Below are 14,945 nucleotides of genomic sequence, written 5' to 3'. Positions count from 1 at the left end.
TTATTGGGAACTTATATTACTACCCTTCTCTCTCTGGTTTTCCTAGCATGGACCGTACACACCCTGGTGTCAACCCATGCTCTCCGCTGAAATTAAGTACGGGCATTTCGGTTACAATATATGGAGTGAGGGTATATGACGCTGTGCTATTTGCCAACTGATGAGCCCAACTCAGCACACTGGGGCGAAATGAGTTGGCTGGAAAATTTATAATGTCCAATAATGGACCATTTTTATTGGTATTACATACCACTTAGTCGAGCAGCTCGTCTTCTTTCTCCCAAGTCTTTCAAGCCCAAACTTTGCAACATTTATGTAACACTACTCTTTTATTGGAAATCACTAAGAACAAATCAAGCTGCTTTTCTTTGGATTTTTTCCAGTTCATGAATCAAGTAATTCTGGTGAGGGTCCCATACACTGGAACCATACGCTAGTTGGGGTCTTAACAGAGACTTATATGACCTCTCCTACAACCCCTAAACTCCCTCATAACCATGTGCAGAGATCTGTACCTTTTATTTACAATCCCATTTATGTGATTACCCCAATGAAGATCTTTCCTTATATTAACACCTAGATACTTACAATGATCCCCAAAAGGAACTTTCACCCCATCAATGCAATAATTAAAACAGAGAGGATTTTTCTTATTTGTGAAACTCACAACCTGACTTTTAAGCCCATTTATCATCATTCCATTGCCTGCTGTCCATCTCATAATATTATCGAGGTCATTTTGCAGTTGCTCACAATCTTGTAACTTATTTATTACCCTATACAGAATAATATCATCTGCAAGAAGCCTTATCTCTGATTCCACTTCTATACTCATATCATTTATATATACGGTATAAGAAAACATAAAGGTCCAATAATACTGCCTTGAGGAATCCCCCTCTTAATTATTACAGGGTCAGATAAAGCCTCGCCTACTCTAATTCTCTGAGATCTATTTTCTAGAAATATAGCAACCCATTCAGTCACTCTTTTTTCAAGTCCAATTGCACTCATTTTTCCACCCTATCAAATGCTTTAGAGAGGTCAATCGCGATACAGTCTATTTGACCTCCTGAATCCAATATATCTGCTATATCTTGCTGGAATCCTACAAGTTGAGCTTCAGTGGCCTAAACCCAAACTGTCTTCTATTGAACCAGTTATTAATTTCGCAAACATGTCTAATATAATCAGAAAGAATGCCTTCCCAAAGCTTACATGCAACTCACGTCAAACTTACTAGCCTGTAATTTTCAGCTTTATGTCTACCCTTTCCTTTATACACAGGGGCTACTATAGCAACTCTCCATTCATTTGGTATAGCTCCTTCATGCAAATAATAATCAAATAAGTACTTCAGATATGGTACTATATCCCAACCCATTGTCTCTAGTATATCCCCAGAAATCTTATCAATTCCAGCCTATTTCCTAGTTTTCAACTTTTATATCTTATTGTAAATATCATTGTTATCATATGTAAATTTTAATACTTCTTTACTATTAGTCTCCTCCTCTATCTGGACATTATCCTTGCAACCAATAATCTTTACACACTGCTGGCTGAGAACTTCTGCCTTTTGAAGATATTCATATACACAAACCCCTTGCTCATTAATGATTCCTGGAATGTCCTTCTTGGAACCTGTTTTTGTCTTAAAGTACCTATACATACTCTTCCATTTTTTACTAAAATTTGTATGACTGCCAATTATGATTGCCATCATGTTATCCTTGCTGATGATGATGCTTGTTGTTTAAATGAGCCTAACATCGAAGGTCATCGGCCCGCATGTTATCCTTAGCTGACTTCTTTGCTAGATTCAATTTCCTAGTAAGTTCCTTCAATTTCTCCTTACTTCCACAGCCATTTCTAACTCTATTTCTTTCCAATCTGCACCTCCTTCTTAGTCTCTTTATTTCTCTTTTATAATAAGGTGGGTCTCTACCATTCCTTACCACCTTTAAAGGTACAAACCTATTTTCACATTCCTCATCAAGTTGCCATATTGTAGATGTCAAACCATTGTCAGAGTTTCCACATCCAGGACGATCTTCTCCATCCATGTCCACATTCCCTTTCTATCTTGTCTTCTGTGATCAGTTGCATCAGGATGTATTTGTCATTTTGGAAGATGTGAAGAAAATATGTTGCTTTCCTGGATAGTGTGAGGGTTAAGACTTCACATGAATTCTCAGCATGACGGGATACCTCCCCGGTGGAGACATTGTCCACCCATGGGATCTTCAGCATTCTGCAATACAACCACATTTCAAAGGCCTTCAGTCTCCACTGACAAAGCTTGGATACTGTGAAACAGTACCAGTAACACATTACACTTGGAGAAATGCCAACATGTTGTGAATCAAAGGTCACAATTGCACTCAAGGTGTTTTACTTGTAATTTCAGAAACATACTTCTTGCCATGTAAATGCCCTTTCACTCTTATAAAATGTCTGTTTTACATTCAACCAATTACCATTCTTTTAGATTTTGTTTATTGAGTCTCATTATGAAACAATAATAAATATATATGTTAATGGAAAGAATTATGAATCTATAACCACTTAGAAACATACATGTTTAATCTATTATGTTATTTCTTACAGATTATGGATGAAGTAAAAGAAGGAATTCAGTATGTATTCCAGACTAAAAATCCTCTCACCATGGTCATTAGTGCCTCTGGCAATGGAGGAGCAGAGGCAGCCATATGCAACACTGCAGAGCAAGGGGAGGTAGTTCTCATTGGAATTAATGGAATGTGGTCTCTCAGAGCAGCAGACATTGCTGAACGATATGGTACAGTACTCAGATAATAGTTCTGATTCTAGAAGTTAACATCCATACAGTGCAGTCAGTAGTCATGACTATTAATTTAAGATGAAGTACTACTAGGCAACCATCCTCTATATAACAATAATCAGAGGAAAAAAATGGAAGTGAAGCCTGGCGAAAGTAAGTGGAAACAATGCCAGGACTCATCTAAAGGCCCCGTGCTCACCAACCCACGCTCCAAAGTTAAGAGCCCTTGAGGCCCGTTTAGTCACCTCTTACGACAAGTAGGGATTACCATGGGTGTTATTCTATCGCCCCCACTCACAGGGGGTTAGTGCCATCATAGTCCTGCTGTGAAGAGCTGCCTGTGAAGAATGAGCCATATAGCTATAACCTCACACTTTAGAAGTTGGTGAGTTTTAACTTCACTGTTGGCAGTCCCGAAGATGTCTTGAATGACTACTCATTTTCAAATCAGGAAAATGCTGGGGCTGTACCCTAATTAATTAAGGTCATGACCACTGTCTACTAATTTCTATCCTTTACATATCCCAGTATTACTCTCTTAGAGTAATGTTAAACAGCTAGAAAAGTAGAATTTTAAGTCATTAATAGTGCTGTCATCCAAATCAAAACACATAAACTACAAACATATTCATGGGAATATTTTTGTTTCTTGTTCTTTTAAAAATTTAATTATATTGATTTTTTATTTCAAATTACACTGGAAATGAAATGAAATTTATGATATAAATGTTTAAAAACCTCTTTCTCTTAGTAGGGTGTTGGCACTGTAATATCAAATCCCCTCTAAATATCCAACACACTTTTCTTTCTACACTAAGGATATTAAAAACTTTACATATATATTTCATACATCATTCAAAGATGAACCACAGGTTGATTCTGTAGGAAATTTGAAAACGCAGGGCAAAACACTTCTTTCACAGTCAACTGAAATATAGAGAGATTGTTGCATTATTAGCAAGTCACGGAGATCCAGATACATCCTTATTTCCCTGGTTTACCAAGGTATGAATGAAAGAATGAATGAATGAATGAATGAATGAATGAATGAATGAATGAATGAATGAATGAATGAATGAATGAATGAATGAATGAATCAATCAATCAATCAATCAATCAATCAACCAACCAACCAATCAATCAATCAATCAATCAATCAATCAATGCATTTAGAGCAGTCACCCAGGTGGCAGATTCCCTATCAGTTGTTTATCTAGTGTTAAATAATTGTAAAGAATTTGGAAATTTATTGACAATTCACCCTTGATAAATTATTCCAATCTCTAACTCCTCTTCCTATAAACAAATACTTGCTCCAGTTAGTCCTCTTGAATTCCAACTTTATCTTCATATTGTGATCTCTCCTACTCAGAGTTATTTGTCCACTAATGCCATATCTCCATTGGCAGCTCAGAACATACTGTTTTAGTCAAGCAGCTCATCTCCTTTCTCCCAAGCCTTCCCAGCTCAAACTTTGAAACATTTTTGTAGCACTGTTCGTTTGTCAGAAATCACCCAGAACAAATCAAGCTGCCTTCCTTTAGTTTTCTCCAGCTCTCAAATCAAGCAATCCTTGTGAGGATCCAATACACTGGAATCGCATTTCAATTGGGGTCTTACCAGAGATTTATATGCCCTCACTTTTACATCCTTACCACAACCTGTAATTCCCTCATAACCATATGAAGAGATTTGTGACCTTTATACACAATCCCATTTATCTGATTTTCGTTAATGATTGTTCAGAGTTTAAGCATGGTTAAAATTAAGTTGTTGTTGTTGTTGTTTTTGAGCCATCAGTCATAGGCTGGTTTGATGCAGCTCTCCATGCCACCCTATACTCTGCTAACATTAAATTTCACTGTAACTACCACATTCTAGTCTGCTTGTTGTATTCATACTTTGATCTACCCCTACTGTCCTTATCACCCACGCTTCCCTTAAAAACTAACTGAATAAGTTCTGGGTGTCTTAAGATGTATCCTATTATTCTATCTCTTCTTCTGGTTAAATTTAGCTAAATTGATCTCCTCTCAGAGATCATACCCATCATACCCATCTCACCTTCAACATTTTTCTGTAACACTACATTTCAAAAGCTTCTTTTTTCTTTCTCTCTGAGCTAGTTTTCATCCATATTTCACTTCAATGCAATGCCATGTTCCAAATGAAAGTCTTAAAAAATGTATTTCTAATTCCTATATCAATGTTCAAAGTGGCTTTTCTTAAGGAGGGCCTTCTTAGCTTGTGCTGGTCTGCATTTTATGTACTCCTTTCTTCTGCAATTGGTAATGATGTTACCACCCAAGTAACAATATTCAATGATGATGATGTTTGTTGTTTAAAGGAGCCTAACAGCTAGGTCATTGGCCTCTAATGGTTCGAGGTGAACAAAATTAAAATTAAATCTTGAAAATGTATCCACTGACTAGAATCTCAAATGAATGGTGATGAAAAATGACTGTGAAACAAAAACAATCAGTGGATCCAATTCACGATGCCTTAATTACTGGAATGATACTTATCTAAATGGGTCCAAAATCCAGGTCACCGGCCCCTCATAATGGTACTAATCACTGGTAAAGCAGAACCATGGTGTTCCACCTATGGTGCTACTAATCACAGATAATGTGGACTCACGGTGTTTCTCACATAGTGGGACTAATCACGGGTGCCAGTATTTCCATGGGGTTCCTCCCTTAGTGGAACTAATCACAGGCCATATATCATGGTGTTGCTCACATAGTGGTACTGATCATAGGCAATGTAGACCCACGGTGTATCACACATTATGGCAATGCCCATAGGCAACACAAACCCATGGTGTTCCTCACATAATGGTACTACTCTCAGGCAATGCAGACCCATAGTTTTCATCATATAGTGTTACTAATGACAGGCGCCAGCCAAACCCGTGGTTTTTCTCACATAGTGTTACTAATCAGAAAGCTGCCTCTGTGGATCAGCGGTAGAGTGTCGGCCTCCGGATCCCAAGATAGCGGGTCAAACCCGGCAGAGGTAGTCGGATTTTTGAAGGGCGGAAAAAAGTCCATTCGACACTCCATGTCGTACAATGTCGGCATGTAAAAGATCTCTGGTGACACATTTGGTGTTTACCCGACAAAATTCATTAAATCTCAGCCATAGACGCCCAAGAGAGTTTCGGTTTACTCGGTCTGCCAATGGGGGCCTAGAGTAAAACGGAACGTCGAAATTGACGAGCAGACAGCCAGATGGCGTCAAATTGAAATGTCTGCACACGGTAGCTGAGGCCATACGATTATATATATATATATATATATACTAATCAGAAGTGACACAGTGTTTTTCATAAAATGCTACTGCTCATTTGTAATGCAGACCCATTCTGAACACAGTGGAACTGACCAGTGGAATGTACATGATTATATTTATCACAAGCAACGCCCAGATCCGTAGTGTTCCTCACATAATGGTACTGTTCCTATGTAATGTAGACCGAAGGTTTTCCTTGCAAGGTGGAACTAGTCACAAGTAACGTTGACCCATGGTGTTCTGCACATAATTGTACTAATCACAAGTAATCTCGTGGTTCTAATGTCATCATCAGGGCCCGGATATTTAGGTTCTTAAAAACCACGTTTTAGTTTTTTAATAGCTCAAACTAGTTTTTTTTAGTTTTTTATCCTCCTGAAATAGTTTCTAATGATCATTTCAATCATTACTAAAGTTATACTATTCATTCAAACTTTTTTGTACTTTATTGTAAACTTCACACCTCTCTAGTACAAAACTATACCACTCATTTCAAAATATTCTCTAAATATGGGACAGAGTGGCTTAATGAAAGCTTTTCAAATACATCATACCAACTGAAATTAAAAATAACAAAGAATATTTATGTGCAAATACAATAAATGGTTCATGTAGGTTAAATTTTTGTCACTTCCAATGCATCAAGAAACATTTTCAGCACAGAACACAGTTTTCACTTGCTGTTACATTGTACAACTAAATCCTTTCCAGATTTTTCAGAGTAAAACTTTTTCTGTTATCTCTCAAAATATTCTTATAGCAGGAAAATGTACACTCCACACAACAAGAAATCATTGGAGCAAGCTTCGTTGAAGCAATAGCTCTCGGTCCCCATGGTACCTCGTCAGTAATTTCTTCTCCCTGAAGTATTGCAGACTGTTCTTTGTCATGGCTGGTGAAACAGGTCACGTCGTCCTTCATCTTCCCCCATACAGCTGTGATGTGAATGCCATTGAATTGACATGGGCAATAATAAAACGCGAATTCAAACAACACAATATTACAGGAGACATGTCAGCAGTTTAACTTACGGTGAATGACCATCGGGGCATTCCATTTAGTATCTGCCACAGATTGGGAGGGGTATTGCAGAAAAGTGAAAGAACTGGAAGGGGAATATTGGAGGCACGACGGTGTCATGGAAATAGCCATGGACGAGATTGTAATTTATAGTACTCCAGATAGCAGTGACGATTGTGGAAGTGATATGTCTGAGAATTAATAGTACTGCAGGTAGCAGTGGCAATTGTAGAAGTGATATTTCAGAGAATTCATGCTAAGATAATAAAGTTTTAGAAAATTCACATCCATCCATCATACTATCGATTCACTTCAGATTTAATTTCCATTGAATTTGGCAGTATTACCGGAACTGGGAGAGCTCCCTCCTTACTCCTCACCCCCGTAAAACCAGGAATCACTAAAAATTGCACTTACTGTACTATTACTCATCCGAGGTTTGCTTTGCAGCATTCGCCTTATGAGTGCCCATAATATTTATGTTAACTCATTTATAATTTTCTATAAAACTTACTTTTCATTACAGTAATGGGGATTTTTTTTATTGGAGGTATGCTAAATAATTCCTTACCTGCTTTTGGCAGACTTGACAAAATATAATTTTGCCATCTGTAGTAAAGTCCGGATCGTTACCAATCCGCTGGCGAATCAACCAACTTCGAGATGACTTGCCTTTAGGCATCATTACTTCTCAGATGCGTAAGCTTCTTAAACTGCCTTTAATAATAACTTGATTTATAGGGAAAATTAATTTTAGTCTGTCGCATAATAATGTGTATAGGGCTAAACAGTGAACAGTGCCGTAGCTGGCAGTAGTCGACTGTTCACAATGAGAGATGCACTGCAGCTGGCAAGTTAGGCGGGCTTGTACCTGCTAGATACAGGTCAGTGAACGCCAGGGGATTGTCTCTTGATTTGTGCTGTACCCTAGAGGAATAGTATCATATCACATTGTTTCGCTCGCACTAGTTATACTTACAAACCACTTCCAGTTCCAAACCATGAAGTAATTTCAAAAAGTCGTGCATAATATTAATTTCTTAAAAAATCATTCAATTTAACTAATATTTCGTACTTCTATTTTAAAATAACGTAATACTGTCTTGAATAGCCCATTTAGTTGTTTTTTTTGCTAGTTGCTTTTATGTCACACCGACACAGGTAGGTCTTATGGCGATGATGGAATAGGAAAGGGCTAGGAGTAGGAAGGATGTGGCCATGGCCTTAATTAAGGTACAGCCCCAGCATTTGCCTGGTGTGAAAATGGGAAACCTCGGAAAACCATCTTCAGGGCTGCCGACAGTGGGGTTCAAACCTACTATCTCCCGAATACTGGATACTGGCCGCATTTAAGCGACTGCAGCTATCGAGCTCAGTTTTAAGGTTTTAACATCTTAGTTATTTTTAGGTTTTATAAGATTCGAGTAATTTACTCCAATGGTAATGAAATGGATAAGTAAGTTAAAATACTGCAGTTAGCTAGTAAGGAATAAAATAGTTTAAAACCTAAAAATCCGGGCCCTAGTCATCATCCTTTGGTAGCCCCTTTTAGTTGCCTCTTACAACAGGCAGGGGATACCATTGGTGTATGCTTTGTCTGTGTGCCCAGTCCATAGGGGGTGTAACAATATTCATCCACAGTACTTCCTTTAAGACTTTCTTAATCTAATATTTTCTGCATCACCTGACTTTGTTTGACTGAACTCCATTACTTTTGTTTTGTTTTGTCCATACCATTCAGCAATTTCTCCAGATCTTCTGCAGACTTAGATAAAATGACAAGTTCATTGCCAAATCACAGAGTTTTGTTTTCCTCTCCTTGGATTGAGATGCTCTTCCCAGATTCTGCTTCAAATTCTTTTACTGTCTCTTCTAACCTATACAAACACTGAAATGAGAGGGGACAAATGGCAGCATTGCCTCACTCCTTTCTGGATTGCTACTTCATTTTCAAAGCCCTCAATTCTTATCACTCTAGACTGATTTTAGTAATTCTTCTTTCTTGGGACCTGATCCCGATCACCTTCAGAATATCAAATAGCTTCATCCAATCAACATTATCAAACAACATGTATGAGGGCTTGTCCTTCATTTGATCCTCTAAGATCAGATGTAAATTCAGCATTGCTTCACATGTTCCTGCATTTCTTCTGAAACCAAACTGATCTTCTCCCAACGCAACTTCAACTAGTCTTTCGATTCTTCTCTAAATAATACATGTTAAAATTATTGCAGGCGTTAGATACTAAACTAATGGTGCTGTCAGCACCTGTTTTCTTGTACTTATTTTCCTGTATCATACATATTGCACACTAAATGGAATAACCTCACCATGCTGGTTTCTCAAAAGGCAGTCAGTAATTCTGAGGGTATGCCATTAATTCCAGATGTCTTGTACCTAATTAGGTCTCTCAAAGCTAAGTCAAGGTCTGACTTCAGAATTGGGTCTCCCATTTCATTAGCATTAACAGCCTCTTCTTCTTCCAGAACCTAATCATCTACTTCTTTCCCTTGATAAAACTGTTGAATATGTTCTTGATATCTTTCTGCTTTATCTGCTTTACCCAGAAGTGGTTTCCCATCTGAGGTCTTAATATTCATACACTTGGTTTTCCTTTCTCCATATGTTTCCTTGATTTTCCTGTGTGCAGCATGTACCTTTCCTAAGACCAAACAACCTTCAATATCCGTACACTTCTCTTTCAGCTATTCTTTCTTAGCTATCCTGCTCTTTCTATCTACTTCATTCTTTAATCTTCTGTGTTCTTTTCTGCCCTCCTCAATTTTTGAATTCTTATACTTCCAACATTCATACGTCAGGTCTAATATCTCTTGAGTTATCCAATGATTATTACCTGATATTATATTTCTTCCAGTTGAGCTTCATTTAACATGACTATTGGTTCTGCTCCTTCCCCATACACTTTCATCACCACCGTCTTGGTCTTGCTGATGTTTAAACCATATTTCTTAAACTCCTCATTCCAGCTTTGTATTCTCCCTCCCAATTCCTCTTCTGAGTCACTCCAGATCGCAACATCATCTGCAAATGTAAAGGTTTTGATATCTCCATGTTCTTTCCTTTTAATAGATTTCATTATTACATCCATTATAATAATAAATAGAAGTGGTGACAATGAGGTGCACTGCTGCACTCCTCTCTTTGTTTCAAACCAGTCTGACAAACCACATCCTACTTGAATACAGCTTCTGTTCCCACTATACAACATTTTCACTTTGTCTATGAGGCTGTCTCGCACTTGAAGTTCTTTTATGCATTGCCAAATTCTTTCCCTTGGTACACTATCGTATGCTTTCTCAATGTCCAAAAATATTAGAAATAAAGGCTTGTTCTTCTCCCAGTATTTTTCCATTAGCATTCTAATTGCAAATATAAGGTCTGTAGTTGACCTTCCTGGTCTGAAACCATACTGCTCTTCTTCCAAAATTGGTTCAACAATATCTCTGATTCTGGTCTCTATTATTTTTTCCAATATTTTCAGGACATGAGACAGTAGTGTGATACCACGGTAATTAGTATATTTTCGTCGGCTTCCTTTCTTGAACAGAGGTACAATGATGCCCATCTTCCAGTCCTCAGGAATAGTATTTTCCTCCCATATCTTGTTGAGCAGTCTATAGAGCCATTGGATTCCTGGAACTCCCGCTGCTTTCAGCATATCTGCACTTAGTTCATCTATGCCCACTGCCTTTCCTTTCTTCATGCTCTTGAGCGCATTTTCAACCTCAAGCCATGTAATTGGTGGTTCAGTTGTGGTTCCTTGACTTGGCTCTCCTCTATCCATTGTTATGTTTTCTGTATCTCCATTCAGCAGCTTTTCGAAATAGATCTTGAGTTCTTGTTTAATTTCTCCCTCTTCTTGTGCCAGAGTTCCATCATCACTTTCTATTGCTTTTATGGTCTCTTGATCCCTTCGCTTGTTTTCCACTACTCTGTATAGCAATTTCATATTTCCTCTACTGTCCTCTTTCAGTTTGTCTGCAAACTCATTCCATTTCTTCTCTTTTTTTTCCCTTACAATGTTCTTTACAGCAAGTTTCTTGTTCCTGTATACTCCTTGAAGTCTTTGTATTTCTTGTTCATTTCGTTCTTGTCCCTGTTTTTGTTTTTCCTTGTCCAGTGTCTTCTTTATTTGGTTTCTTTCTTTCACCGCTGTTTTCACTCTATCATTCCACCATGGTGTCTCCTTTTTTCTTTTGATAGAACTTGTAACTCCACATAGGTTTTTGGCTTCACCCACAAAGGTGTCTTTGAAGGCCTTCCATTCTTCATTAACGCTGGTTACTTCACACTTCGGCAAACTCTGTTGAATCCTTAGTTTGTATTCTTCCTTTATTTGGACTTCTTGCAACTTCCAAGTTTTAACCCTTGGTTTTTTCGTAATAAGTTTCTGCGTTTCATTTGCCTTATGTTTGAAGTCTACTACCAACAATCTGTGGTCACTGTCCGTGCTTTCACTAGGGATGAGCTTTACATCTGTGATGTACCTGCCACCATCTTTATTTGTGATTACGTAGTCAATCAATGTTCTATACTGGCCATCCCAACTGTACGTTGTTATTCTGTGACTGTCTCTTTTTTTGAAGAATGTATTTTTGATTGTAAGATCATTTCTTCTGCATAGATCTAATAGTTGTTCTCCTTCTGGGTTCCTTTGTCCAAATCCATGTGGACCAATGATGTTCTCGTACCCAAGTCTGTCTACCCCAACTTGCGCATTTAGATCTCCAATAATAATGACACTTTCCTCATTAACTGTATCTTCCAGGTCTTGCCGAAATTTCCTTTTGTCTTCCTCACTGCAGCCTGTCTGTGGGGCATACACTTGTATGATGGTGTACTTAGTGTTCTCCAGTTTCATGAACATTTTAATGATTCTATCACTTTTGCAGATAACTTCAGCTGTAGCATCAGTCCTTTCGTTAATTAAGAATCCAACACCATTTTTCGTTACCTTCTCCTGTCCACTCCAGTATAATTTATAACCTCCACGAAGTGCCTTACTTCCAATCCCTTTCCATTTGGTCTCACTTAATCCCAATATTGATATTTTTCTTCTATCCATCATGTCTAGGAGTTCTTCTAACTTTCCAGTTAATGATAGAATGTTCATAGTTCCAATTTGGTATTTGGGTCTCTGTTTTATTTGGGGTTTCCTTTCAGAACATTGTATATCATCAGCCTTACGGTCATCATACTTTACAATTGTCTGAGAGGACGTGTCAGTCCGGTCTATAATATTCTTTCCGAGGCTCTTTTTATTATTGAAAGCAACTGTACTCAATACTCTCCTGCTAACTTGCTAGGCCTAACGCATAAGAGGATTTTCTTTCAGGGTTTACTCCCTTAGCCTTTGAGGATGCCTTCCTCGTCCTACAAGGCAGTAGGTTCCATCTGTACACCCCAGAAGGATGGGTTGCCTCTTCCGCCATCTCCGCCGTACCGAAGTCCATCTTCTCTGCCGTAGATGCCGTTGAGGTCTTCACCCTTATCCCAGGGCAAGGGCCCTCCATATTTATGACCCCTGGAGAGAGGGTGTCCCAGTATTTTAAAACCCCCAGGAATTGGGCTACCTGTTGGTCCGCGGGTTGTATTGGTTATTTCAACCAGCCCTACATACTGTAGGGGCCCCCTATCCGCCACCTGGGGACGCGCTCTGTAGGGGTCAGGTTCCCCTGGTTACTTATTGGAAGTTAACCCCACCCACAAGGAGTAAGGTTATTTGCAGAGTTCCAGTTTTCAAATACTTGGGTAGCGTTATATCAAATGACAACCTAGCAAAACATGAGGTGAACAATCGAATCAATAAGGCAACACAATTTTACCACCAGGAAAGACACCTGCTGTGGGATGAGCAAATACCCATGAAAACAAAAATGACATTGTACAAGTCCTATTATACACCAATTCTTACATACAGTCTCGAAACCACAACACTGACCAATAGAGATAATTCCAAACTTCAGGCAGCTGAAATGAAATTCCTATGCACTATGATCCAGAAAACCAGGAAAGACAAGATTAGGAATGAGAAAATTAGAGAAGAAGTAGGAATAGATGATTCTCTCCTCAATAAGATTCAGATATCAAGACTGAAGTGGTTTGGTCACATGAAGAGGATGCCAGTAGACAGAATTGCAAGGAAGGAATTTGACAGAAAGGTAGAAGGAAGACGACCCATGGGAAGGCCATGAAGGAAATGGATAGATTTAGTTAAGAGCGATGTACTGCTGAGAGGTCATGATTGGGACAAGTTGGTGGAGGAAGAATGGTACAAGGACAGGATGAGATGGAGGAGGCTCATATACCACACCCAGGAAACTGGAGATGGTTTAGGATGATGATGATGATGATGATGATGATGATTATATTTCTTCTTAACCTTTTTTCAGCAGCCTTACTGTTCTTTATGACTGTTCACTTTTCATTTATTGTGTGTCATTCAGCCTTTTCATTTAGTCCCTGTTCAACACGATTCTTGAAATAATCCCTCACACTCTTTTCTTTCAACTTGTCTAGATCCCATCTCCTTGCATTCCTTCCTTTTAACTTCAGATGGCATTTCATGACCAACAAATTGTGGTCAGAGTTCATGTATATAGCTGCCATTTGTGGTGTTTGAACCAAGTACTAGGGAGGAATAAATTACCTGCTCTAATGTGGTGGGCACTGACTTGGTGTCTATCATGAGAACAATAATCCTTTCACTATGCTGTTGCAGTAGTTTACTCGCTGCCCTATTTTCTCATTCATTATTAAACCAATTCCTGCATTTCCTCTGTTTGATCTTGTGTTGATCATTCTGTAGTCACTTGACCAAAAATCCTGCTCTTCCTGCCAACATGCTTCATTATACCAACTGCATCTAACTTTAATCTATCCATTCCCCTTGTCAGATTCTCTAACCTACCACAATGATTCAAACTTTTAACATTCCATGCTCTGACTCACAGAATGTCAGTATCCATCTTCCTGATGATTGCTTACTCTCATGTAGTCCTCACCCCGGGATCCAAATGGGGGACTATTTTGCCTCTGGAATATTTTACCCAGGATGAAGCCATCATCAGTACATCATTCATATAGAGAAACCTGCATGTCCTCCGGAGCTATTTTTTCGGCTGTAGTTTCCCGTTGCTTTTAACTGTGTATCAGTATCAACATAGATTAGCCATGTTAGATATATTAATCAGCCATATAAAATCAATTATCTAGACTGCTACCCTTGCAACTTCTGAGAAATTACTACCTCCTTTCGATGAACCATTCATTAGCGTGGTCTCTTGACAGATACCCATCCGATATGGTTGCACCTACTGCTTGGCTATCTGCTTCACTTGGACTTATAAGCCACCCCACCACAGCAAGGTCATATGGTTTTCAGGGGAAGAAAAAGATGCCTAATGAAAAGAAAACACAGACCGGGCGAGTGGCCGTGCAGTTAGAGGCGCGTGGCTGTGAGCTTGCATCCGGGAGATAGTGGGTCCGAATCCCACTGTCCACAGCCCTGAAGATGGTTTCCCATGGTTTCTCATTTTCACACAGGCAAATGCTGGGTCTGTACCTTAATTAAGGCCATGGATGCTTCCTTCCAACTCCTAGGCCTTTCTTATCTCATCGTCGCCATAAGACCTGTCTGTGTTGGTGCGACGTAAAACCACTAGCAAGAAAGAAAGCACAGAAAATTCTCCAAATAAAGAAACAATACCAGTATTTAACATCTTCTTTGACTGAAGCTGTTCAGCAAGTAAAATCCTGCAAGATGTCCCATAGAACTTAACATGCTACTGTACAAACCCTCTA

General features: G+C 38.8%; 1 protein-coding gene across 1 annotated transcript in view; it reads left to right on the top strand.

Moving 5' to 3' along the window:
* The window catches only part of LOC136877977 (alanine--glyoxylate aminotransferase), a 72,147-nt gene that overhangs the window by 12,858 nt on the left and 44,344 nt on the right, over positions 1-14,945 (top strand). Inside the window, exon 2 of the mRNA XM_067152048.2 lies at positions 2,611-2,803. Coding sequence (XP_067008149.2) covers positions 2,611-2,803 — 193 coding nt within the window. The remainder of the gene's footprint in view (positions 1-2,610; positions 2,804-14,945) is intronic.

This window comes from Anabrus simplex, chromosome 1 (genome assembly GCF_040414725.1).
Source record: "Anabrus simplex isolate iqAnaSimp1 chromosome 1, ASM4041472v1, whole genome shotgun sequence".
Lineage (NCBI taxonomy): Eukaryota > Metazoa > Arthropoda > Insecta > Orthoptera > Tettigoniidae > Anabrus > Anabrus simplex.
This window is presented reverse-complemented; position numbering and strand designations above follow the sequence as displayed.